Source organism: Hetaerina americana, unplaced genomic scaffold (assembly GCF_022747635.1).
Source record: "Hetaerina americana unplaced genomic scaffold, ioHetAmer1.1.p SCAF_8, whole genome shotgun sequence".
In the NCBI taxonomy this organism is placed as follows: Eukaryota; Metazoa; Arthropoda; class Insecta; order Odonata; family Calopterygidae; genus Hetaerina; species Hetaerina americana.
Window position 1 is genome coordinate 45,313,577 of NW_027287427.1, and position 23,321 is coordinate 45,336,897.

A 23,321-nucleotide genomic window follows, 5' to 3' on the forward strand; every position below is an offset into this window, starting at 1 on the left:
GAGGTCCTCGGTGCGGTTTTCTCAGAAGTCAAACGACAGAATCTGCAGGGTACAGCTTCCATCCCACTGAGTGAGTCGAGCTTCATACGAAAGCTTCGTGATTGGATGAACTTCTCCAAATTTTAAAAGGATGAGGGCCAATGATTAGACAAAAGGAGGTCGGTGCTGAGCGTTGGGGATATTGAACTACGTAGACAGGAGTTGGGAAAGGGCTGCGGATTGGCGTGAAAATAGGTTAATTAAAACCACCAAATCTGTTAGATTTTCGAATGATTCAGCTTTCGTCAACGATGTCAATGGGAACACATGAGCACATTGGTGAGCAAATAATAGAAACAGTGTGATAGCTCCAGGAAGAGAAACAGTGATAATAAAACGAATGTAATGATTAAAAAAAATAGAATGGTCAAGTTGAAAATTTAAATTGGAGGATAAACAGTTCACCTATCAAGGAAGAGTTTGGGAAGAAGGCGAATAAATTTGCAAGGTCATTTAAAAACGAATGGCGTTAGGTAAAGAAGCTTCCACAACGAGGTGGGATTCGGTGATAAGGACCTCCTGTAATGACGATAAGAAAAAAGTACTGAAAAATTTTGTGAAGCATAGTTTTAAATGACTCAGAATCTTGGTCGCTGAGGCAAAGGATGGGCACAGATTGGAGGGTTTTTAGATGCGGGTGTATAATAGAATGGAGAAAATAAAATTAGTAGAATGGCAAACTATACAATCAGTGCTAAGCATGGAGGTGGAAGAAGAAAGCTGTCGGGAGTATATCAATAAGCCGGGGAAAGTATACTCGGGACATGTTCATTGGAAATAGAATGTTGACGATTATGATAGAGGGAGGAAAGAATGGCAAACGAGACAAAAAGTAAGTAAAAAATTACGTTTCTTGGGCGGAATGAATGAAGGAGGTAGAAACTAAATGGAGTTGAAAAATGGTCGATTGTGATTTAGGTAGTAGTGTCGCATTAAGCGGGACTGTGGCAGTGCATAGTGATGGGTAAAAACATCAAAAATCCACCTAGACCGAAGGATTAAAGTTAATAAAAATATGATCTAAAACCAAAGTTTTTGGTCAATAAAACAACTTTCAAAAATTTAAATATTTTCTGCAGTACAGCGGTACGTTTTTGGTGGACAAAGTAATTTATTACTCAATAAAAAACCATAATAGTCTACATTACAACAAACTATATTTACAAATTGAGTAGCTTCAGGCGTGATGTGGTGGAAGTCGAACATAATAACCTACTGATTGAAGCACTTTTCCACTTGATAAAAATTTTATTTTACGACCGGATTTCGATGTATTACATCATCATCAGGTGACCTAATGATGATGTAATACATCGAAACCCGGTCGTAAAATAAAAATTTTATCAAGTGAAAAGTGCTTCAATCAGTTATTCGAACTATATTTAGAAATCATTTATTTTCCACTTCCTTACATTCTGTCCAACATGCTTTTCGCTCTACCTCTCTTACCCAACATTATTCCCATCCATCACTGTCTTTAACCTTCCATTGCCACTCAAAATGCCGTGCATTTACAATTCCTGCTCGTTTTTAAACCCTAACGTACCCTACCAGGTCTTACCCTTCGCTTGTTTCCCCTCATAACTTCCATTTAAATCCATACCCACATCGAAAACGGCTCAAGTCCAAGCTTTTCTCTTGCCTCCAAGCCGGATACCATTACGCTCCAAATAGAAGTTTTCATTGATTTTTCTTTCACGTCAAACTCAAGGTTCTTATCATCAACCCCCTATTCTTGGAAAAGCATAATTTACCTAATTTAAATCTTTTTTAATGTACTTTCTGTTTTGCATATCTTCTCAAAAGCTTCCTGGATACGAGTCTTCCTCGTGGACGAACTGTTGTACCTGCTCTAGGTTGCCCACCAAATTTAATGCACAACTTTTCATTGAGGACATCATTAAATTCGTTTTCTTTTAAGCGATTCTCTTCATACACCGAACACCTTGTTTCAGTAATTCGTTCGCCATTGGTTGCACTTCCTTGGCTGACTGGCTAACTAAAACGCCCGCAAATCTGACTTAATCAGCTCTCAACTGTCAATTTTATCCCTAGCCCTTACAATGCGTCTTCAACCATTTATGCTGAAAATCATGGGCGAAAAAGTACAACTTTTACTCAATTCAACATACCTTATGGCCCTTTTTATCATTGCTCATGTCAATTCTCCCATCTTAGAACGTTACTCTTCCCGCCTGAGTTATGACCAATATTCTAATGAGCCGTCCTTCCTATTTTTTCTGGATTGGAATTAATAATGGTCTATCAAGGACTTCAGGACATGGCCCTACCGCAAGACGACACCGAATGAGGTCAAAGAAGCTAATCTTTTCACTTTTTTCCTTTAAACTTTGAGGAAAGCGGGAGGAGGGATTTCATTTAATTCCTTCGCCATGCTCTCCTTCGTATAAAATCTTTTGTGAAAAATATTAAAGCAAAAAGAAAAAATAAAGACGCTAATTTTACTTCTCTCGAGGGCTCTGAGGAGACCTTTGCCTGTCTCACCTTCCTTTCTAGAATTCCGAGACCTAGGCTACCCTAGTTGCCTCAAAATTCCTTTTCTTTATTTTATCTTCCTGCATTAACATTTTTCCTAAAAGTTCTCAATTTAATCGCTCGATCATGCCCGAATACCTCCTGGTCACGTTAATATTTTCCGTCTTTCTATTTATCCTCTCCAACTTTCCTGAATTTCTCCTGATTCGATTTCATATCGTATTTATAATAATGCTGGCGATTATTTTATCTTTCAATTTTTGACAGCCATATCATTTTCCTGACTACACTCTGACACACTCCATTAAAAATAGGCCCTCAAGACGCGCGTGACGCAACCTCACCGCATCATTACGACGCTTTTTCACCACGTTTCTTCCACTCTGAAATTTTGGGGGCTTTTAAAGGAACAAGATGTGACGAAATACTGTACATACAATGTCACAGGCATTCGTAGTCGTGCGCGACGCGCCGCAGTCCACGAGGTTAAAGTCAACTATAAACACTTAGGCTGTTTATACTTTAGACAAATTCCAAAGAAACTTCGGGAGATGACGTAACAGTAACTTTTAACGGAGTCATCCGCTAATTTGCATTTCAATGCTCCAATTACAGAGTGTAAAAATCATTCCCCTAATCTAGATCTTATGCAGCTATGGGCCAGGTAGGGTCGCACCTAAATTCTTCAGGAGATCGGATTAGTGTGGTGGTAAATGTACCTGCCTCCCACTCTGAGGGCCCTAGTTGTGGCAGAAATTTTTAGAAGTATCCTGATTGATATTTGCAGGGCCATATGAAGAGCTAATCAAGTGGAGTACTCCTTCTGCCAGAAGGAACGTCCGTCATCTCTTTGATAACTTCCAATACTTAAGTTATTGGTTTCATGATGGAATCAAATGTACTGCTTTTCTCAATAATGTACAAGATAAATAATTAAGCCAGAAGGATAAATAAAACGTTGAATGATGAGCATTCACTCCCAATAGAAAATGACAAACAAAATTAATTGCAATTATGACATAAGTGATTTCACTAATTAAATATTGTTCCGCAAAGAACTTGATGCATGATTAAAATGTCACTGGAGGACTTTTCCAATTTTATTATATGCATATTTCATTTTGTGATGGACAACAAGTGTCTCCCATTAGCCTTTTTGTATCAGCCTGCCATTCTGTACATCTACCAAGCACAACTCCATGACCTTCCTCTTATCACTCACCAATATTTTGATGATCACAGCACCCCACAAACTGAATGTATTCCCAACCTGAAGTTCACCATTTATTCTTTTTACCCCTTCTACCAACTCAGGCACCAAATCAATAGGCCACTCCTTTTTGCTCCTTCCCTAATACTCTCTCCCAACCTTGCCCAATATGCCAGCACTGTCTTCTGTTTCTGTTACCTGATGACTGAGTTGAATCCAATTTGTTCAAACCAAGATCTATCGCCATGTTTTTTCTTGCTCAATATTATCCTAGTTCATCTTCATATTTCCTCAATCAATTACCCATGGAGTAGCCACAGTAAATGGTGCTGATATCACAGCAGAGGGAATACAAGAAGTCTAATGACACAAACATCTCTTCAGCCATCTCATTCCATGTCCCAATGTCTTAATATCATCAAACCCCATCCTACGCATTAGATTGTGTCATTCTTTGACTCTGCATACTATCCACTTCCCCTAATTCCATCAAAAATGCCTATACTTTTCCTCCCTCTACCTCTGTTCACTGTCTTCCCCTCCATTATCATTTAAGTTTTCAAAATCCCATTACTTCTTAGCATCACCTGTATCTCTTTGGTCTGCCTTCTTCAATCACCACGGTGTCTCTCTTTCACTACTGTGCCTAGAACTTTATCATTTGTTTTCCTTTCCATCTATTTTATTGGTGAAAATATAAATATAGTATTAATTTCACATTTTCCCTCAGCCTGAAAATTACTCAATGCTCAACCATAGATATTATGTTAAATCAAAACTAGATATTATTGGCAGTCAACTTGTGGTGGCTTGGAATATGATCCAACCAAGGTTCTACTGCAGTTTATTTTTCAAGCAGTGGCTACAATAAACACAGATCCAAACCAACCAGAATAGGCTGATGTCAGAAAATATACAGGAAATTAAGAACATGAAAATATTCAGGAAATAGCTCCAATGACCCATTATTCTGAAGAAAGAAGAAGGTTAAATTGAGCATTTTAGCTGGAGGGCATAACCTAGTGCAGTTAACCTATCTATTCTCACCTGTTGCCTCAAACTATGAGTATTTTCCAAAGCCGAGCTTGAAGTTTTGATTATATAGTGTAATGAAAACCAAGAAAATATACATATGTGGAGACTTTAATAGCAAGTTATCATGTTAATGTGTAATGATAAATTATCTGTACCCACAAAAAAATAAAAATTCCACCAACTTGAAGAGATTTCAAAAATATGGATCTGCTCTGAAAGTGTCATATATGTATGTATTTATCCAGGAATTGGTCCTCTTTCCTTCATTTGATGCATTTTCTTCAATTACTCCAGCATTAAACCATCTTCTTTGGATGAGGATAGTTTAAATGCTGGTAAAGTCACATATAAACCCTCAGGTATTATAAATTTTAACTTTAAATCAGGAATAAACTAAAAAACAATATAGTTAGCCAAGAGCTACATGCATGCCAATAATGTGTGCCTAGAAATTTACTCAAAATATCATAACATAAAGTTTAATATATAATGATTAAATGTATATCTATTTATGGTACAGTATACTTAAAATGAATATGAAAGGAAATAGGCATATTGCAGAAAACTAATTAAAATCAGATTGGATTTAGAAAAATGAAGAACGCATATGACACCACAGCAGTAATGAGATCTTAAAAAGGAAGATTTAAAGAATTCAAGTAATCAGTATTTTTCTAAGTTCTTTGTGGATTCCTACTCTTCTAAATTTTTCTGAAGCCTTTCCTTTCTAAATACCATGTGAAATTTACCAAAAGGGCCAGTTCATTTTCCCTGAGCCACTTGCGGTTTCTTAAGAAGATCAGGTACCCAAAGTGTTGCTCACCTCTGGTGACATTAGAGATATTCTGGGTATAATGGACAAAATTAATTTGCAGAATGAACAAAATTAACATTGCAGAATAACTGAGTGAATTGGATGAACAGAGGTCTCATTTGCAACCTGTACTGTATTCAGATTGTAAAGGAAAAAATATTGGATACGAATCAGGATGATGGAATGAAGAGTGTGAGATAATGCTGGTCATTACCCCTCTTTACTTTGGATATACAAGGTCTGTTAAAAAAAAGATGAGACTGATCTTTCTATGGGCAAACTGCTTGAAACATCATAATCAGTGAGGTGTCGCCTTATATTGGCATCTGTGTGGAATGGAGCAAGGAAAACACTGCCTTGCCCGTGGCCCAATCTCAACTTGTTTCGGGAGAGATAGGGCAAGATCGCCAGCAATAATTCTTGCCTGAGCTTGCACAAGCTTGCTGCACAAATTTTTATGTCTCTGAGAATGAAGGTGCTTCATGTGCATTGAATTTTGTTTTAAACTCAGGAAAAGTGCCACTGAAACTTATCCAATGATTCAAGAGGCATTTGGCAATGAATCTATAAGTCAGACACAGTGTTGGAGGAAGGGGAGATGAACAGGACTATCTTCCCCATGATCCAAAAAAGCTCAGATTTCACATATGACTGTGAAGGTGATGTGATCATTTTCTTCGATTAGGAAGTGATTAGTCATTATGAATATGTCCCCAAAGGACACACAGTGAATAGGCAACACTATATAGAAATTATGAGAAGGTTAAGACATACTTTGTTGTGGAGGATAACACAAATGTGGAAAAGCAAGTCTAGGTGCTTTCATCACAACAAAGTACCAGAGCACACAGCATTGATTGTTGCCAAGTTTTTAACCAAAAACAGCACATTGGTGATCCCCCAGCCACTCTACTCTCTGGTTTTTGCGCCAGCAGACTTTTTACTATTTCTTGAATTTAAATCCACCTTGAAAGAATGCCAATTTGAAATTATTGAAAGCATCCAGCATATATGTATCTCAGACTTAAAGTATGTGGTACAAATTATCACCCATCCCAAAATAAACGTCCCAGGTGGCATTATTACAGGCATTCTGGGCAAAAGTTGCAAAAACATTGGGAGTGTTGTATTGGCAGCCAAGGGATGTATTTTCTAGCCACTAAGCATGATTAAAGGGTAATTAATAAAATCAAGTATTTATTCAAACAGTGTCATCTTTTTTTGAACAAACCTTGTATATTGAGGCAATGGTAATATGTAATGGGAAGGCAGCCATTAGAAATGAAAGTATGAGCTAGGTGGGAAATTTATCAAATTACTGAGATTTATGGATGAACAGCTTTAGTTTATTCAGATGACAAACTGTAATGACCGTGGAGCACATTACAGAATCAGTGTGACAGGAGTGGGATGACATTTGTCACCTAAAGTGTAATGCATGCATATGAGTTCAATATATCATGTCCAATTGTTTGTTTCATTTTTAGGGTGCATGATTTTATGATTAATTTAACAAGCACACATCTAAGAGTATGCTTTATGCTGTTTATTTAAGATAATTTACAGCACAATAGAAAGCATGGCAAGAAGTTTGGGTCATAAGAAACGTTTTGGGATTCTTGAAGAAGGAAATTGGGAACCAGGATTCATTTTCAGGAGCTGGTAGATTTTTTCAGTAGTATCTCCATCCCTACTCTAGGATGTTAAATAGTAGATCCCTGGAAGCCTATTGTTTTAAAGTGGACTTATGTTGGTGTCAGGTTTCTCTCCACCTTTACTGTATTCCCTCAATACCCTGCCCTTGCCAAACCACTGACCTAATGGTTCAAATGACTTCAGTTATTGGTTTACCCCTTAATAACAACTACTACTTCTGACATGCTTCCCTTTCTTTCCTTCCGTTCATTTAATTCTGTTCGTGCTTTAATGAACAAATTTGCCTCGAAGTGCCAGACTTCAAGAATGATCCCAGAACCAGTAAAAATCGTCAGGGAATGGGAATGATCACAAAGCGAATTTAAATTCATCAGATCCAACCTGGAACATAGTCAAAGCTAGTTAAACCTTTTGAAAAGAAGTTTTGAAAACGGATTTTTGTGAAAAGACAGAAAAAAGTTCTTCGATCTAAATTGCTTTCAGCTCGACCTACTTTTGTTCTTATTTTAACTTACCGTTCAATGGTTAATGCTTATATATTTATAATAAGGAATCCATTCACTAACAAGACTCGAATAATCTAATTGTTCAACTAATACCACAAGAATTCTTCTGCTTGCTTTGAATCGTCCGCTTCACGGATTAATGTGCACATTGCGCACAAAAGCCTTCTTTCACACCGCACTTCTGCCTTATACTTTTGCCTCTTGTTGTTCAAGCAGGGAACCCGAATATTACTAGTTAACTAGTATAGTGCAGTGATGTGAATTAGAATTGCCCTGGGTACAGTGTAGCAAACTGAATGCCCATCAAATCTCATTCTATCAATTAAGAAGTTGCGAAAGCGGTCAGTGAGTAGTGTTGGTTTGGCTGATGGAGGAGTAGTCATTAATTTGGCGAAAAGGTGGGAGGAATTGAAGTTATTCGATCATTTTAATTATTTTAAAGGCATACAGGTTTTACTAACGTAGGAAAACAAAATGCAGTGTGTAAAATTATTTTTGCGGTCATGTAACATTACGAGAGAACTCTGGAAACCCACAGCTTTATCCAAGAATATCCTTGCTTACAAAGATAACCGAAGGGACTTTCATTCGAGTTCTCCAAATTGTAAACAAGAGAAGGGTAAAAATTGGTTGAATTACAATAAACAGGTATGGCCTCCGCAAAGTGCTGAAGAGGAAAGGAGACCTGCTGTAAGTAACCAATCTCAGATGTGATACGTATGTTTTAGTGACTAGAGCAGTGACAATAGTGGAATTTCATTTTCAGTTTGTTTGCCACGTAAAATCCGACATACGCTACAGTCAGAAGAAGATGTGGTATGTGGCATGCTTAGTTCGAGGCATGTCAGTGGACGAAGCAGTGAAGCAGCTTAGCTTTCTAATAAAGAAAGGTGCTACTGCTGTAAAAGAAGCCATTCTAGAAGCTCAGCAGTTAGCTGTCGAAAAACATAATGTTGAGTTCAAGAGCAACTTGTGGGTTGGTAAGTTCAATTGGTTCACATAGTTGACTAGCCATGCTCATCTTGAGCGTTCAGGCCCTCGTTCGTTGGCCATGGTTCATTTACTTTGTGTAATGTTAAAATCTCTTTAAGTTCTATCGCCCAATTATGGAAACCTCCATCATGGGTCTGTGCGAGGATAAAATGAGAAAATTGCAAGGCTAATCACCATCATGAAGCAGTAATTTAATGATGGTTTTGGTCTAGTCCTGATAATTGCCGAGGATATTAGAATGATACCTTGGGGAATTGTTCGCTTGAGGAAATAGATCATGATAACTATCTCCGTTTAATATCCTAGCTATGGTAACATCCAATATTTGTTCATCATTACTTCACGTTTTGCAGCATCTGGGTCAAATAATCACTAGCAGTAAGTGGCAATACTATTTTCTGGTTATAATTGCAATTTGACCTTCACTTTTCCCTTGCCCCACCCTTTGCTGTCCTTTTCATGACTACACTTAAAGGGGATGGTTGTCCTTTGAGCAGAGCACTGGGTTTCTCCCTGGAGAGCTTGGGTTTTATTCCAGATAAATTTGGTCTTGGCCCTCATAGCTTTGCTCAAGTTATGAACCTTGGGTACCAGATCCACCTGAGTGAGTTCAAGTGGTGAAGATAAATGTATTGGGCTTCCTGCTGTGATGTATGAATTTTACTCATCAATGGGCGTTGTATAATCTCACCAATCAATTCAACCTTGGGTTGATTATTTTGGTTGGCTGACCAAAATTAACATGTACAATATATATTTTCCAATTTACCCCAAAATTCTTGTACCATTTAAATAAATTAAATTTCCATGTCATAGGTATAACTGATTTATTAAAAAAATACCCATTTTTAGAATTTTCATTTCACTTCCATATCCGTATACTAAGGTTATGTTATAGTGTCAAACTAGGTTTTTGCATCACACTTGAAATTGCCCCTTTTAATCATTCAATTACCTTTTACATCAATAATAAAAACTTCCACAACTCTTATTCAGGAATGCAACTTTTCTTAGGCAAGGTTGTGATGTCGTAGCATCTGAAGGCCTAGATTATTGTGTACAGAGCATCAGGATTTGCCAAGGACTTTGGTATGGACTGTTGACACTTTTCCTTGTGTGTGACCGACCAAAATGAGGATATGCCTTGCATGCCGTGAAATGCAGTAAGCAGCAAGTCTGCTTTATAAGTTCTCTCACTTGATTAGAAGTGAAAAAAATTTTATTCTGGTGGTAAGGAGAATTTGAAGATGGTGATTGAGAAAGTTGCATGATCTATGTTACGTTTTTGTTTGGAAGAAAAATAACTGATATTATTTTTGAGACTTTTTGAAACTTATTTCTCCAAAACAGGACAAATTTTAGGCAGCTATTTCGTGAAGTTTATAAATTATTTTAGTGCTCTCTAATAGCTATTAATAGGCTTTGTATTGTTTCCAGATTTACTTTTAACCTTCATTTAAGAGTTCTTAAGAAAATTTAGGAAAGTCAGTGAAAACCAAAGTTGAGAATACAAACAAAAATTGTTGCGTTGTGAAATGAAACAAGATGGTAATATGGCCAGTTTCTAAATTCTCAAATACTGCACTGAGATAATATAGGAGTGGTTGGTGTACCTCACCTACATTTTTTTCGCACATAGGTGGTAAGATGATGAAATTTTAATGGATCCATGCCAGATTATTGCTTTCTCCATGCTTAGTATTGGGAAAATCATTGCTTTCACATAAAAATTCGTCTAAATGATTTTATTGGAAATGAATGTTTACAAGTCCCCTTGACACAGTTTGACCATTTTTCAAACGATGTCTATTTTTCCCTGATTGTGTTAGTGGGTATGATAACCAAAGAATATTCAGTATCTTTTTTGAGATTAGATGAACAAATTAGAATTTGGCCGAATTTCAACCTTTGGTAGTTGCTGCTTTGGCTTTTTTTTAAATATGTACTAATGGTACCGAAACAAAAGCAAATTTAATGTGATGATAGTGTCACACTAACACAATCATTCAAAGAGAGTGGTAGATGTGGTAACCATATTTTTATGACATGATACATGCACCTCTGCATAATTCTCCACAAAGGTGGTCTATAATATAATTTGGCTTAGTTATGGTTTATCCTTACTAAAAGGCTAAAAATACTTTTTAAGTAGTTTAAAATTAGTTTCACTATTAACTAGTCCTGTTGCCGTTAAATTGCCTTATTAAAGAAATCTTAGACCCAAAGTTTCCTATTATTTGTGATTTGGCAGTATGAATTGTTATGGGAATGTTTTGTGTGACATTTAAAATACATGTTACTATATAATATTTTTGTTTTTCATTCAACATCTAGCTGAGTCTTTTGTTGGCAAGGGGAGACTTGTGAAAGGCTTGAGAAGGCACGCCAGAAAGAGAGCTGGAGAGATAAGATATAACTTCTGTCATTATTTTGTGAGGCTGGAAGAAGGTAGACCTCCACCTTCCCAAAAGCACTACTATGCACACAGCCAGCCTGTTCTTACTCAGCAAGACATGTTGGATAATTGGCTCAAAAAGATGAGATCAAGAAAAATTATCAGCTCATTGTGAGATGTAGATATGCAGAGAAACATGATTGGACAATTCTCATGGGAATGCATTTTTATAATAATTGTCATCATTTTGTGGTGAATGCTTAGTTGATGGTGAATTCCTACCTAGAAAGATGTAAATATATTGTGAAAACATTTCATTCTGATTTATTTTTGCTGCCAATGGTGACATTCCTCCTCTCAGTGACCATTATCAATTTAGTAATTCAGTGTGTTCTTTATTGTACTTTATTTATTATTTTACTAAGATTATATGATATGTTCTTGAAGTGATCAATGTTTTCTAATGTTAGTGAGTTCATGATATGATGTCCATTAGCATGTTATTACTAACGGAATACTGGGTCAGGCTAGGTTTTCAATGGATCTTGGAACTTCTTAGTACTGGACTCCTAAGCCATAGTATACAGGGCACAAAATAACCCTAAACCCAATAGTACATATTATATCAACTCATTCATTAGCTCTGCATGCTTTTGATTTCCCTTAATTTCATCCACAATGCCTATTCTTTTCCATGAAAAAAAAGTCTTTTATACTTGGCCACATAAGCTTGGAAACCTGGAGAAATTCTCTCCTTACCTTTAAGATTCCCATGCTAAAATCTTTCTCACTTAATCTATCTTGTGCTTAATGGCAGTCTCAGCTAATCTGTTCGCATTTTTTGGGTGAACAATTTCTATAATTTGTATTCCAACATCGTTTAAGGTAAGAAAGAACTGGCTAGGTAAGTAATGTAAAATAATTTATTTGCTAATAGTAAGAGCAGAAAACTATGTTAAGGTCAGTTGTTCCAGTATTTCTACCTTAAACCAGATGTGTAAACTGGCAGATTGTTAATTTTAGTTAATTGAGTAGCTAGTTTTACCACCAAGATTTTTTTTAATCACACAAGGACTTGGTTACTTTATTCAATGGAATATGCTAACATCAACCGCTTAAGGATATTTCTAGAAAAACAAAAGAAAGAGTTTCATGGGTTGATTCAAGGCATGCATGAGGGACGAACTTGGACTGAGATTTTGAGAAATCATTGTAAGTTCCCATCCCAAAAAAGGGAAAGCAGACATGTGAGGACAATGAAACAAGTTTTGATTTCACATGCAGCTATGGTGGTACTTGGGATAATCCATGGGAGGAGAAATGATTATTTAGTTTTCATTATTACTAAGATGCCATAGTAGTAATGGGATCACTAATAGAAAGAAACTTAGAACACAATCAAGAATTATTAGTTTGATATGTAAATTTTGAGGCATTCGGTAGAATACATGTCTAGTATTACTGAAAATGGGAGTGCATTGTAGTTGTGGACAACTTATTCACAACCAGTATATTTCTCATAGAGCAATAGAGATCTGCAGGAGATGGGTAATCATCACCAACACTCGGTTTATACTCCACAGCAGTTGCAGTTATTCATAGGTAAAGTCCATGGTTTCAGAAGGACGTCAGTCAGACTATATTATGGTTAGACACACATTTAGGAACAGCATGATCAATTCACACAGTTTGCAGGAGCAGATGTGGGCTCGGATCACAAGTTAGAAATCATGAATTGTAACGTTCAATACAGAAAGATGAAGCAGGGAAGGAAATTTAGGGAAAAGAACATAAAAGCACTTATAGGATCCAAAAAGAAGGAGTACCATCAGGGGGTTAAGAAATCATGAGTGAGAGAAAGGCGAGTACTATAGGGATGAAAAGGGAATGTATCAACAAAGGGATATTGAAACCCATAAATGAAGGCATATCATCAGGTGGTTAAGAGATCACTGTAAGAGAAAGGAGCTGGGTACAAGAGGGATAAAATGGGAATATACAAGCTTGTATATTCCCTGTATCAAAAAGGGTTAGCGAGAGGAATAACACATGGGTGTCAATTATTATCTGTGTTGTTCAATGCATACATGCAGGAGGTGGTTAAAGAGGCATGGGAAGAACTGGAGATGGGAATGAAAGTGTAGACAATTCATAAAAATCTTTTAGGTTTGCTGATGACCATGCTTTAGTTTGTCAGTCAGTCAAGGGGTTACAATCATTGCTGAGTGCATTGGTAAGTCAGTGTGATAGACATGGGATGAGAATAAGGGTAAGAAAAACAGAGGTTATGCGGTTATCTAGAAAGAGAGAGGCTAAGGTAAACATTTAAATAGTAGGGTGAAAACAAGAGTAGGTGGAACAATTTACATATATTGGAAGTGTTTTGGACCAAAATGGTCAAAGTAGCAGGGAAATAAGTTGAAGACTTGCATAAGATGCTATTACAAGGATGAGGGAATAGGTGACTGGGACTTTTAAGGATGTTAAGAAAAGGCTCGCTAAAACCTTGATATGGAATGTGGTTTAGTAGTGTGGAAACCTGGTCATTGAAGCAGGATGATAGGCATAGATTGGAGGCTTTCGAAAAGTGGTTTTGGAGAAGGATGGAAGAGGCGAAATGCACTGAACGAAGAACAAATGAGAAAGTGGTTGGTTGGGGAAAAGAGGTCTTATGTCTCTAATACTTGGACCATTCTGGTTCAGAAAACTTCTGCGATGGATGAACTGTACCACCTGCTCTAGTTTATGAACTCCTTTTTTAATATTTATTTAACTTAGCCTTTTTTCTTAAAAACTGCATAACCTTTACTTTGTAGTAGTAGTAGTTTTGAGGGGAGGCGACCGACAGCTAAGGTCATTTGCGCCATAGGGGATGGATAGGAAAGGATGAAGGGTGGAGAGAAACCCGGCGTCGGCATTAGCCTACTCTTTACGAAAGGCGCCAAGGGGTCCGCAGCTTAACGTCCCATCCGACGGACGCCGTACTCACTCAAAGTGCCCTCCACAAAGCACCTCAAGTAGGGATCGAGATACCTCTGAAAAATATTCAACACCGCCGGGATTTGAACCCGCACCCTCAGGGTGGGAAGCCAGTACGTTAGCCCCCGCACCATCTCGATCCCCCCTTTACTTTGTTTACACAAACACGAGCTTAAACAAAGTAAAGGTATAAACAAATTATAGTGTAAACAAAGTGATCTTTCTGATAGGGTCAGCAATTCTTGCAACCCCTTGGCTTACCGTCTAAAGCTTCATCATCCGTAAACCTGATTTTTATGAATTCCCAACCAACATACATTCTTATCTTCAGTTCTTCCCATGCCTTGGTAACCATTTATTCCACATATGCCTTGAAAAGCACCAGTGATGATGGATGCCCATCATATCACTCTCCTTAACTCTGCCCGGTCTGACCCCCCTCATGACACTTACCTGAGCTGTCTGAGACACATGCAGTTGGCAGATAAGTCTCCCTTCCCTTAGATCTAAAAAAATTTTCTGGGAAATTCAATACTTCTACCAATTCACTCTATAAAATGCGATTTCGAAGTACATCCGAATTGCATTCAATGTTCCTCTCAATTAGTGACCGCATTACTGCTATATCATACGTGTCCCTCCTTCTTGAACCCTAACTGATCATACCCTAAGTAATCATTGCCCTGCTCTCTATCCTCTAGTTAATAATCCTGAGAAACTCTTTAGCTGCATGCGAAATCAAACTTATAATTCTGTGGTCTTCAAATTTGGATTCTTTTCCCTTTTTTGGGATAGTAACCAACACTGATCTGATGAAATATAAATGATTGGTCTAATTAAAACTACCGAATAGTAATTTTACTACTAAATCATTCAAGAAAAGGTAAGTTAGGAAATTGTATAGGGGTTTCGTCCTGTAATCTCAACTTCATGTCCAAAACTAATAATTCATTCACAATGTATTTTCCCTATGGCGATACTTTTCGGGGCCCAAAAGCATGTCCTTTTCCAAAAATGAGTTTATGACTCTTACTAACACTAGTATTATAGGGTTTAGATGAGATAATTATTTTTTTAAGAGGAATTGTCGTATGTGACTCAGCATTTAGTGAGGACTGATACTCTCCTTTAATGATTATGAATTTCCAAAAATAAAAGTCTCAAATGTTATACAAAACATTTTTTATTAAGGTCATGCTAGGCAATCTTGGCCACTTCAATACATCAGTCTTAAGGGTTTTTTTTAATGAATTACTATTGAAAAAAGGATATGCTATCAACATTTTTTATGCTCAATAACATATGCATGTGATGATTTTAACAATGTAGGCAGGTGTAAGTACTCTTTTTAAATGCAAGGCTAACTCCCTCGTTCATGTATGAAGATGTCCAGTTATCACAAATTAAATGTAAACATAAAGATTGTAAGCAATATGCATTGTCTTTTAAATTTATCTCTTAAAGCATACAATGCAGTTGTGTAACAACTAAAATGTCTTTCTTTTAGCATTTGATGACGCAAGAAACTAACTTATAAATGTTGCAAGGAATTATAAAAAATTATATAAATTAATAAAAAATAATGTACATGGTTGGGATAAGGAAGACTGTAAATTATGTGCGTAAGCAATTTTTTTGTGGTTAATAATCAGGACAAATTACGTGCAAAAATCCAATCAAAATACTAGTTAATAGTTTCACATGAGTCTCACGGATAACCTTAAAGGGAAGAATTGGCTTGTGGATTTTTACACAAGGCCCCTTTCGCTGATAACGATCGGAAATTAATGTTGAGGGAGGAACACACATGAAGTCAATTTTACTTGACATATGAATGTTGTACTGTTGCTTCTTTGTCTCGGCTTACATTTTTTCCATTGACAACCATGTAAACAGGCCTTTCCACACGTAGAGAATCAAATTGATATTCCTGAAAAAGAAAAATTGTTGTTAATCTGAGCCAAAAAGAACTTTCACATTAGATTTCATGCTGTCGATCATCAGCAAATATGCAAAGAATCAGGCAAACAAAATGAAGTTCTTACTCTGCCTTTGTGTTTCACGTGAACTCTTGTTAAAAATGGCTCAGGAATGGCTACAGAATCACCAATAAGGACACCGTAGCCTTTGCCAAAGTTGTAAACTGTAACCGCAATACACGATTCCATCTTATCCACCAGGCAGAAGGTGCTGAAGAAACAAAAATGAGTATTAAAAATCAGTGAGCCTTCTAGCACAGTAATAGAACAACAGTTGAGCACAAACACATCATTGATTTATTTTTATTTCAAAATTTATAAAATTTTCTCACTGTCACTAGCTAAATGGTAAATATTTTTGGGTAAATACAAAAATGACTCAATGACTTGTCCCAAAACAGATGCTTATGAGAGGTGAAAAACTGGTACACTGTGCAACAAATTAGTCATGAACATGATGCATAGATTTGTATCTATTACACTCTTCTCCTAAGGTTATAAGATCATTAATATAGCAACACAATTAAGAGCTTGAGTGGCTGAAGATAAGAGATATACTTTTGGGAGGCTGTTGGCCGTATCAAGTACTCTGTAGAAATAATTTTTCTCAAGGCGTTGAGGGGTTGATACTGCCTGTAATTACTGCTTTCCTACAATCATATGGCAGACTTGTTATTTTTTTCAGAATAAAGCACCATCTACATCGAGTCAAAACGCATTGAGATTGCATAAGAGATATCCATATTTTGAGTCTGCTGAAGTAAGAGTGTAGGGTCAAAGGCCAAAACACTTCACAAAATGCTAATCATGGAAAATACATTAAATGCAAATAATTAATTTGTTCAATGCTTCCCAATCGTGAAATAGAAAAGACAAACAATGAAAGCAGTGTTACTTACAAAGGAACTCCATCCTCTGACACTACACTGCACACCACCTTCCCCAAAATTACTTTTTCAGGATTGACTCCAGGGTTAAGTTGAGACAACTGGACATGTTCAATTTTTACAGTCTCATTACCGGAAGATAAAAATGTTCCACACTGATATGGTCCCAATTGTTTTTCATCAATGGCCTAAATATTTGGAAAAGCATAACAAGGATGCATATCACTAAGTCCGTCACATCTTTTGCAGTCGTATAAGGAACCAGCTATTACCACCAACTAGGCATTTACCTGAATTAAACTTTGTAGTTTTTTTCCTTTTAATTTCCCTTTGCTGGCAATTAATTCCTGGACATTAGCAAGATAAACACACAATTCTTCTTCTTTATGGCGAGCAGTGTCCCATGTTGGGTCCAATGAAATTGCCCTCATAAAGCACTCCAAAGCTTGTTGGTAGTCTTCTTCGTACTTGAGAGCCTACAAAAGTAAATTCAATGAGGCAAAACTGAATCCAGAAAATTTAAAGCTAACCTAATACAGAAGAAAAACAGCTTACCATCGCTTTGTTGTAATACAAATCTGGTTTTGTTCGTGCATAGGGATCCTTTTCCTGTAAAAGATTACGAAATATTGAAGAACGTATTAGTAAAATTTTACAGGATATTCAGGAGCAATACCAAATGGGGAACAGCATAAACGAAATTGAACTTCAAATCATAGTCAACATATAAGTAACTATACAGTGGTCTGAAATGTTTTTACAGCATAAGCATTTTAATTAAAATATCTAGCATGGCTCCAATATGTAAGCACCAGGTGCAATCTGACCCTTTCCTCGAGGGTATTCATGACTGCCCCTCTGTCTCATGGTAATGGATGTAAGTAAACCTTATTTTCTTTTCCCTCCGCCTTTGTGCTTAAAATGCATAAAAAGAGATTAAGCAATCACATTCACACAATTTTTAAAACTTTTATTTACTCAAATGTCTCATTTTCCTCCCAATCTTTGGGAAACGCAGATCTAGTGGGGTAGATAGAACATCCCATTTACGACTCTCAAAGCCAGTTTAATCAATTTAAAATTTTCTTTAGATATAGATGGAAATAACAAATGAAGCAGTTTAAGAGTGGGGAATAGAGAAGGTTATGGAGGAAACTTGAGGAAGGAAAGAAATTTGAGAGGGAAATAAAATTATAAATTTCAAGTACATAATTAGAATACATGAAATACCATGCTTACAATGGTATACTTTCTCCCATCTCTTCACTCTCTGTTATGTTTTGAAAGGATTGGCACAATCCCTTACAGCAATTACTCCTCGGAAATGAGCATTTAGCAGTGGTTCATCCAATACACTGTACAGTGGTTCATACACTGGGGTGCAGGGATAATAACGAGTCAGGTCATAGAAAACGATTACATGTTTGACACCTTCAGTCCAAAATATGACTAATTAAACCACCACCACAGTTATATTATGTAAATAAGCAAATAAAAATACTCACCGCTTGACTATATGCTGAGAGAGAGAGCTTTAATGTTTTTGGGCTGTACGATATGGTGAAGAATGATGATAAATGAGTATTTCCCAGAATGGTCCAAGATATTCCATCATTGGGATCTAGCTGCACTGCTTCCTTGGCCTTCAGCAAACTTTCTTCTATGTTGCTAATTTTATCAGATAATGTTTTTGTCGGGAGTTGCCTAAGTACCATTGAAAGATTCCTAAGAGAGACTTTATTTTTTTGCTGAAATTAGAAGGTTCATATACAATTTTATCAAAACAATGTTAGTTAAATCACTGAATCCTAAATTTGAGATTCTTAATTACTACTTTCGTACAATTTTGACTTTCAACGCGAGAAACACCAATCATTTAATTTGACTGAGATTTGAAAGATTAAAAACCGCATCAACAGCAATTAGAACCTTCACAATGGCATATTACTCATTGTGAGGGACAATCAGAAGTGCAATTTGTTGGAGAACGCGAGTCTGTCCAAGTAAATTTATCTTCCTATCTCTCAACTTACTCTCCTTCTAAAGAATCCAAAATACTTCCATCCTTTCGCTCGCATTTCAATTCCATGAGGTAGGCTACTGTGAATATATTCGTACGTCTGATTTTCTTATAAGTTGTGGATGAAATCTTTCATTTTTCACACAAGTTTAATACAAGAATCAGGCAAAGTATACACTAGGGGAAAATATCTCGGTACATCTCTAATTTAGATATTATTAAAATTTAATGTCTTGAATCCCTAGTCTTAACTATTAAATTAAGTGAAATGTCGCTGATAACAAATGAGTGTACTTACATGACTCAAGGCACCGACGAAACATGTCTTCGCTCCAATGATATCATCTTTCTTCCAATAACACTCTCCTAATTCATTCCAGGCGTCTACAAGTTTCGGATCTAATTTTACAGCTTTTGACAAAGCCTCTTCGGCCCTCGAATCATGATTATGTTTTACATTGAGGGCTTTCCCCTTCAGGTAAAAGAATATGGCTCTGTTGTTCTTCTGTCCTAAGTCTAACCAGTAAATTGTCATACAAGTATATGAATATACACTCTCTTCACCTAAAGAGGTATTTAAAAATATCCTCATATCCTTACCTTTAAATTGCTCGAAATTACTTAGAGTCTTCCTGAGTTCTTCTTCTACATTTTTATTTTTGTTGCACGCATCATCTTCCGTAGTATTTTTTTCAAAATAATTGTCTCTATAAAGGTAGAGCTGATTCACTTTTTCCTGAAATCATCACACTCATACAATAGAAAAAGAATAGAGGGAGAAAGGATATACAACAACATAGAAAATATCTTACTGTAAGTAATTTTATCACATCGTTTTCGGCATTATCCTTGTTAGGCGGGTCTTCTGACAGATGTAATGACATTAGGACAGCGGAATTAATATAGCGAGATTAGAAGCTGAATTATCACTTAATGCTACTGATAAAGAGCGTAGGAGGTTTTCTCATCGCACATCCCACACACAAAATTCTTTCGCTAGGAAATTTCAATATCAATAAAAAATTCAGACAGGAGAACGAGTTGTTTTTTCCTATCACTGTGCATGAGTTGTTCTTCTTTTATTCACACAAAAAACCACGAAAACTAATATAATATCTTTTTTTTCTAATGTGCCACTAAAATAAGATAATTTCCCAACTTCAGCATTCACTTGTCACAATGTCTCACACACATTCCCAAACAAATGTGATTGGCTACAACAGCTACGACAAGAGGACCCTTTCGTAGTTCATCTGAGAAGTTTCACTTCTCTCGAGTAGGTGGCAGAGGGCTACATATTTAGTCAATTTCCCATGATCCTTCTCGAGGTGCAGTACAAGAAGTCGCCATTTTCACTGTTTGGATGATAGTGGTGGCTGACCGCTGTGGGGCTGGAAGTGACTTCATTGTACGTACAGTGCTCTGTGCCCGTTAAGTGTATTTAGAACGTTATGGCTTGTTTTCTAAGTGTTAACTAAGGGAATTTAGGCTTAAAAATCGAGGAATAATGGCGTAACAACAAGAAAGAGCTAGTGTTATTGAATGTTGCTCATATACTGTCTGCTGTCACCAGCTGCTTGGTGCTACAGAAGGAATTCTATTCCTGGATAATTATTAACTGCATTCGCACTCTTGGAGGAAACGCATTCTAATCATCAAGAATGAGTTCCAGAAATATACCATCGGATAAGGTAAGGTTAACTTTTCAGCCGCACCCTTGTTGTATTGTTTTGATTCTTCTTAGGTGTTATTTTATTGCGCTTCAGAGAAAATGTGTAGGATTATGATCAGGACGTTTTTTCCAGGAATTATTTTATTGACTCTTCTTAGCGTTCGGTTGCATTTTATTGGAATTGTCCTTTAGTTTTTCTGCCAATTTTTGATTTGTGAGGTATGTGTAGTTCCGTCTGGCCTAAGCGTATGCGATTCCTCTGTTAATGACATCTCATTATTTACTGAATATGACTAATTTACTTTCGAAAGCATGTATATAATATAGGGCTTATAGTGTTTTGTTTATTTTTCGAATTATATTACAATTTATGTGATGATTAGGTTTTCACTTATTGATAAAGATTCATTTGTTTTCTTTTTACGTAAACTTTAAATGTCACATTAAACTGGCCTTAATTAGTGATTTTACCCTTGAATTTTTGCGTGTCTTTTATCCTCCTGAAAGAATGGTAAGCGCTGGATATAATATGTCTTCGGTGTTGTATGGTATTATTTTCTACTTTTTTGTTACGGAATCATGAAATCAACGTGCATTTCGCGTTCATTTGGTCAAGAAGTTCACGACTGTTCACGACTTCAAGATAAAAATTTGGTGATTTCCCTGATTTTTGTGGATTGGCGTTTCAACGATTAAAATAATTGAAAGATACATAACGCTGTCACACCTCCCAGTAATTACTCAATATTTTTTTAGCTCTATGTTAATCACCAACCAAACACGTTTATCCGTTTTCTTTCTTTCGATTTTTTATCTAAAATATTATTTGGTACGGGAAATTGCACTCTTGTAAGGGCAAGTCTTATCATTATCTCTTATCTCTATAAAGAAGCTATCATCAAAATCCGGTGGGTGGATTGTTTTTCATTCAAGGGTTTTTGTTCGAGTTAGGGGTCACCCTGACAGGTAGGATGCAGTCTTGTTGGCGCCCCTATGAAGCATTTGGACTATATGCTCGCCACTTGGTCGTATGGCCACACGGATGGTGGTGCATTTTCCTTGCCAATATTTTTGGGAATAATTGAATCCGAGGCATTATTTTGTTGTTCCAATTATTCGAATGAGACTGGAAAAATAATATTGCCAAATGCCAACGGGTGGTTCTCGTTGTAAGTGGGTTCAGCCGTTTTTGCACCTTGCGCTTAGGGTGTCAGGAGAGCAAAGATAACAGGTGTGGAGCCGCCGCATTTGATCTGTTAGTTCATGACTGAAGTATTTTGTTGGAATGTTAAGTGGATAAAAATATTCACTTTCGCACTCATAAAAACGTTCGATTGTATATGTAGAGGTCTCGTGATCATATCAAGAAACTGACTTGATTTTACGAAAGAAGATTTTCTCCCCTATCTTCGGGTATAGGTTTTGGCTAATTTACTTTCCATCCAGTGAATGTGGGGCTAAATGTTCGATGCGGAATATTCTGTTTGTGGTGTAATTGGTATTTCATTTCTGATACCATGCTCATGCTATTATTTGGTCGGGTGATTATGATTCGGCCAAATTCTTGAACGCCCGCGATTCCAGGTGATTCAAGTCGTTACAAAGTTGTTATGGACATATTATTATTATTCTCCAATGGTTTGTTATGAAAATATCGATAGTAAAACCGGATTGAATACTGGTGCACGTTAGTTTGGGTGGGGTATGTACTAATAAATATGCGGTCGAGCCCGTAAAATGTTCACGTTTAGAGCCCAATGTGCATATATTTTGGAGAAGTCTTCCGTCGATGATATCGTATGCTGACCGTGGACTTCGATGCTTCGTTATACATCCCGGTTCCGCTCACGCGTGCGCCAGGCTTAAAACTATCATTGCTAAACTTCATGAATGAGCTATGATCGGAACTCAACGTACGGAATTATATCAATGAACAGAAATATTTTTCAGGTCTTGTTTGAAAAGGTGTTTTTAGCTTAACGCCGGCGTAGGTATTATCCTGTCGTCAACCTTAAAACCATAAACAACCCGAATTTCGGTTTGGTGGGTGATGGTAGAGTTCACCCAGTACTAAGTACCCGACGGCGTGTGAAATTCACACATCAGGGTAGGGGGGCCAGTTCCTTTCCCTGTGCCGGATATGGTTTCCAAGTAAGATCTGATACCCGAGAAATCACATAGTTTGAGTGGAGCTGCAGGTGCCCAGTGTGCCTTGCCCGGGAATCGAACCCGGGACCCTCTGGTCAGCAGTCCAACGCTCTACCCACTGGACTACCGCGACCCACATACACACACACACACGCATATATATATATATATATATATATATATATATATATATATATATACACATATATATACACACACACACATATATATATATATATATATATACATATATATACATATATATATATATATATATATATATATATATATATATATATAATTATTATTATAAGGTAATCTACTGGTTAGGGTAGGCTTTTGGATGGACACAGCTACTAAATAAATATTTTGTGATTCCTAACAAAATCCAGTATCCTACTCTACCTCAGACCCCTCTTCATCTCTGAGTACTTTTTTCCTCCCTTCATCCCGTCCAACATCCCTATCCTGTTCCTTCCCTTTCCTCGTTTG

General features: G+C 36.8%; 2 protein-coding genes across 3 annotated transcripts; one reads left to right on the forward strand and one right to left on the reverse strand.

The window, feature by feature from the left end:
* Nucleotides 1-7,935: 7,935 nt before the first annotated feature.
* Nucleotides 7,936-11,461, forward strand: mRpL22 (mitochondrial ribosomal protein L22). 2 transcript variants are annotated; one of them, XM_071596420.1, is made up of 4 exons: nt 7,936-8,097; nt 8,199-8,446; nt 8,523-8,736; nt 11,084-11,461. In XM_071596420.1, the coding sequence occupies exons 2-4, from the start codon at nt 8,231-8,233 to the stop codon at nt 11,317-11,319; spliced, it is 666 nt and encodes a 221-aa protein (XP_071452521.1). In that variant the 5' UTR covers nt 7,936-8,097; nt 8,199-8,230; the 3' UTR covers nt 11,320-11,461. The 2 variants fall into 2 exon arrangements, with proteins under 2 accessions (XP_071452521.1, XP_071452520.1); XM_071596419.1 differs by having other exon boundaries at nt 7,936-8,446.
* Nucleotides 11,462-15,320: 3,859 nt separating this feature from the next.
* Nucleotides 15,321-20,200, reverse strand: LOC139697593 (tetratricopeptide repeat protein 5-like). The gene is made up of 9 exons (XM_071596368.1): nt 19,822-20,200; nt 19,610-19,745; nt 19,308-19,525; nt 18,495-18,737; nt 17,545-17,598; nt 17,280-17,465; nt 17,002-17,177; nt 16,169-16,313; nt 15,321-16,053 (listed from the first exon to the last, which is right to left on the reverse strand). Exons 1-9 carry the CDS (start codon nt 19,891-19,893, stop codon nt 15,943-15,945), a joined length of 1,341 nt encoding a protein of 446 aa, XP_071452469.1. The 5' UTR covers nt 19,894-20,200; the 3' UTR covers nt 15,321-15,942.
* Between the last annotated feature and the right edge of the window lie 3,121 nt (nt 20,201-23,321).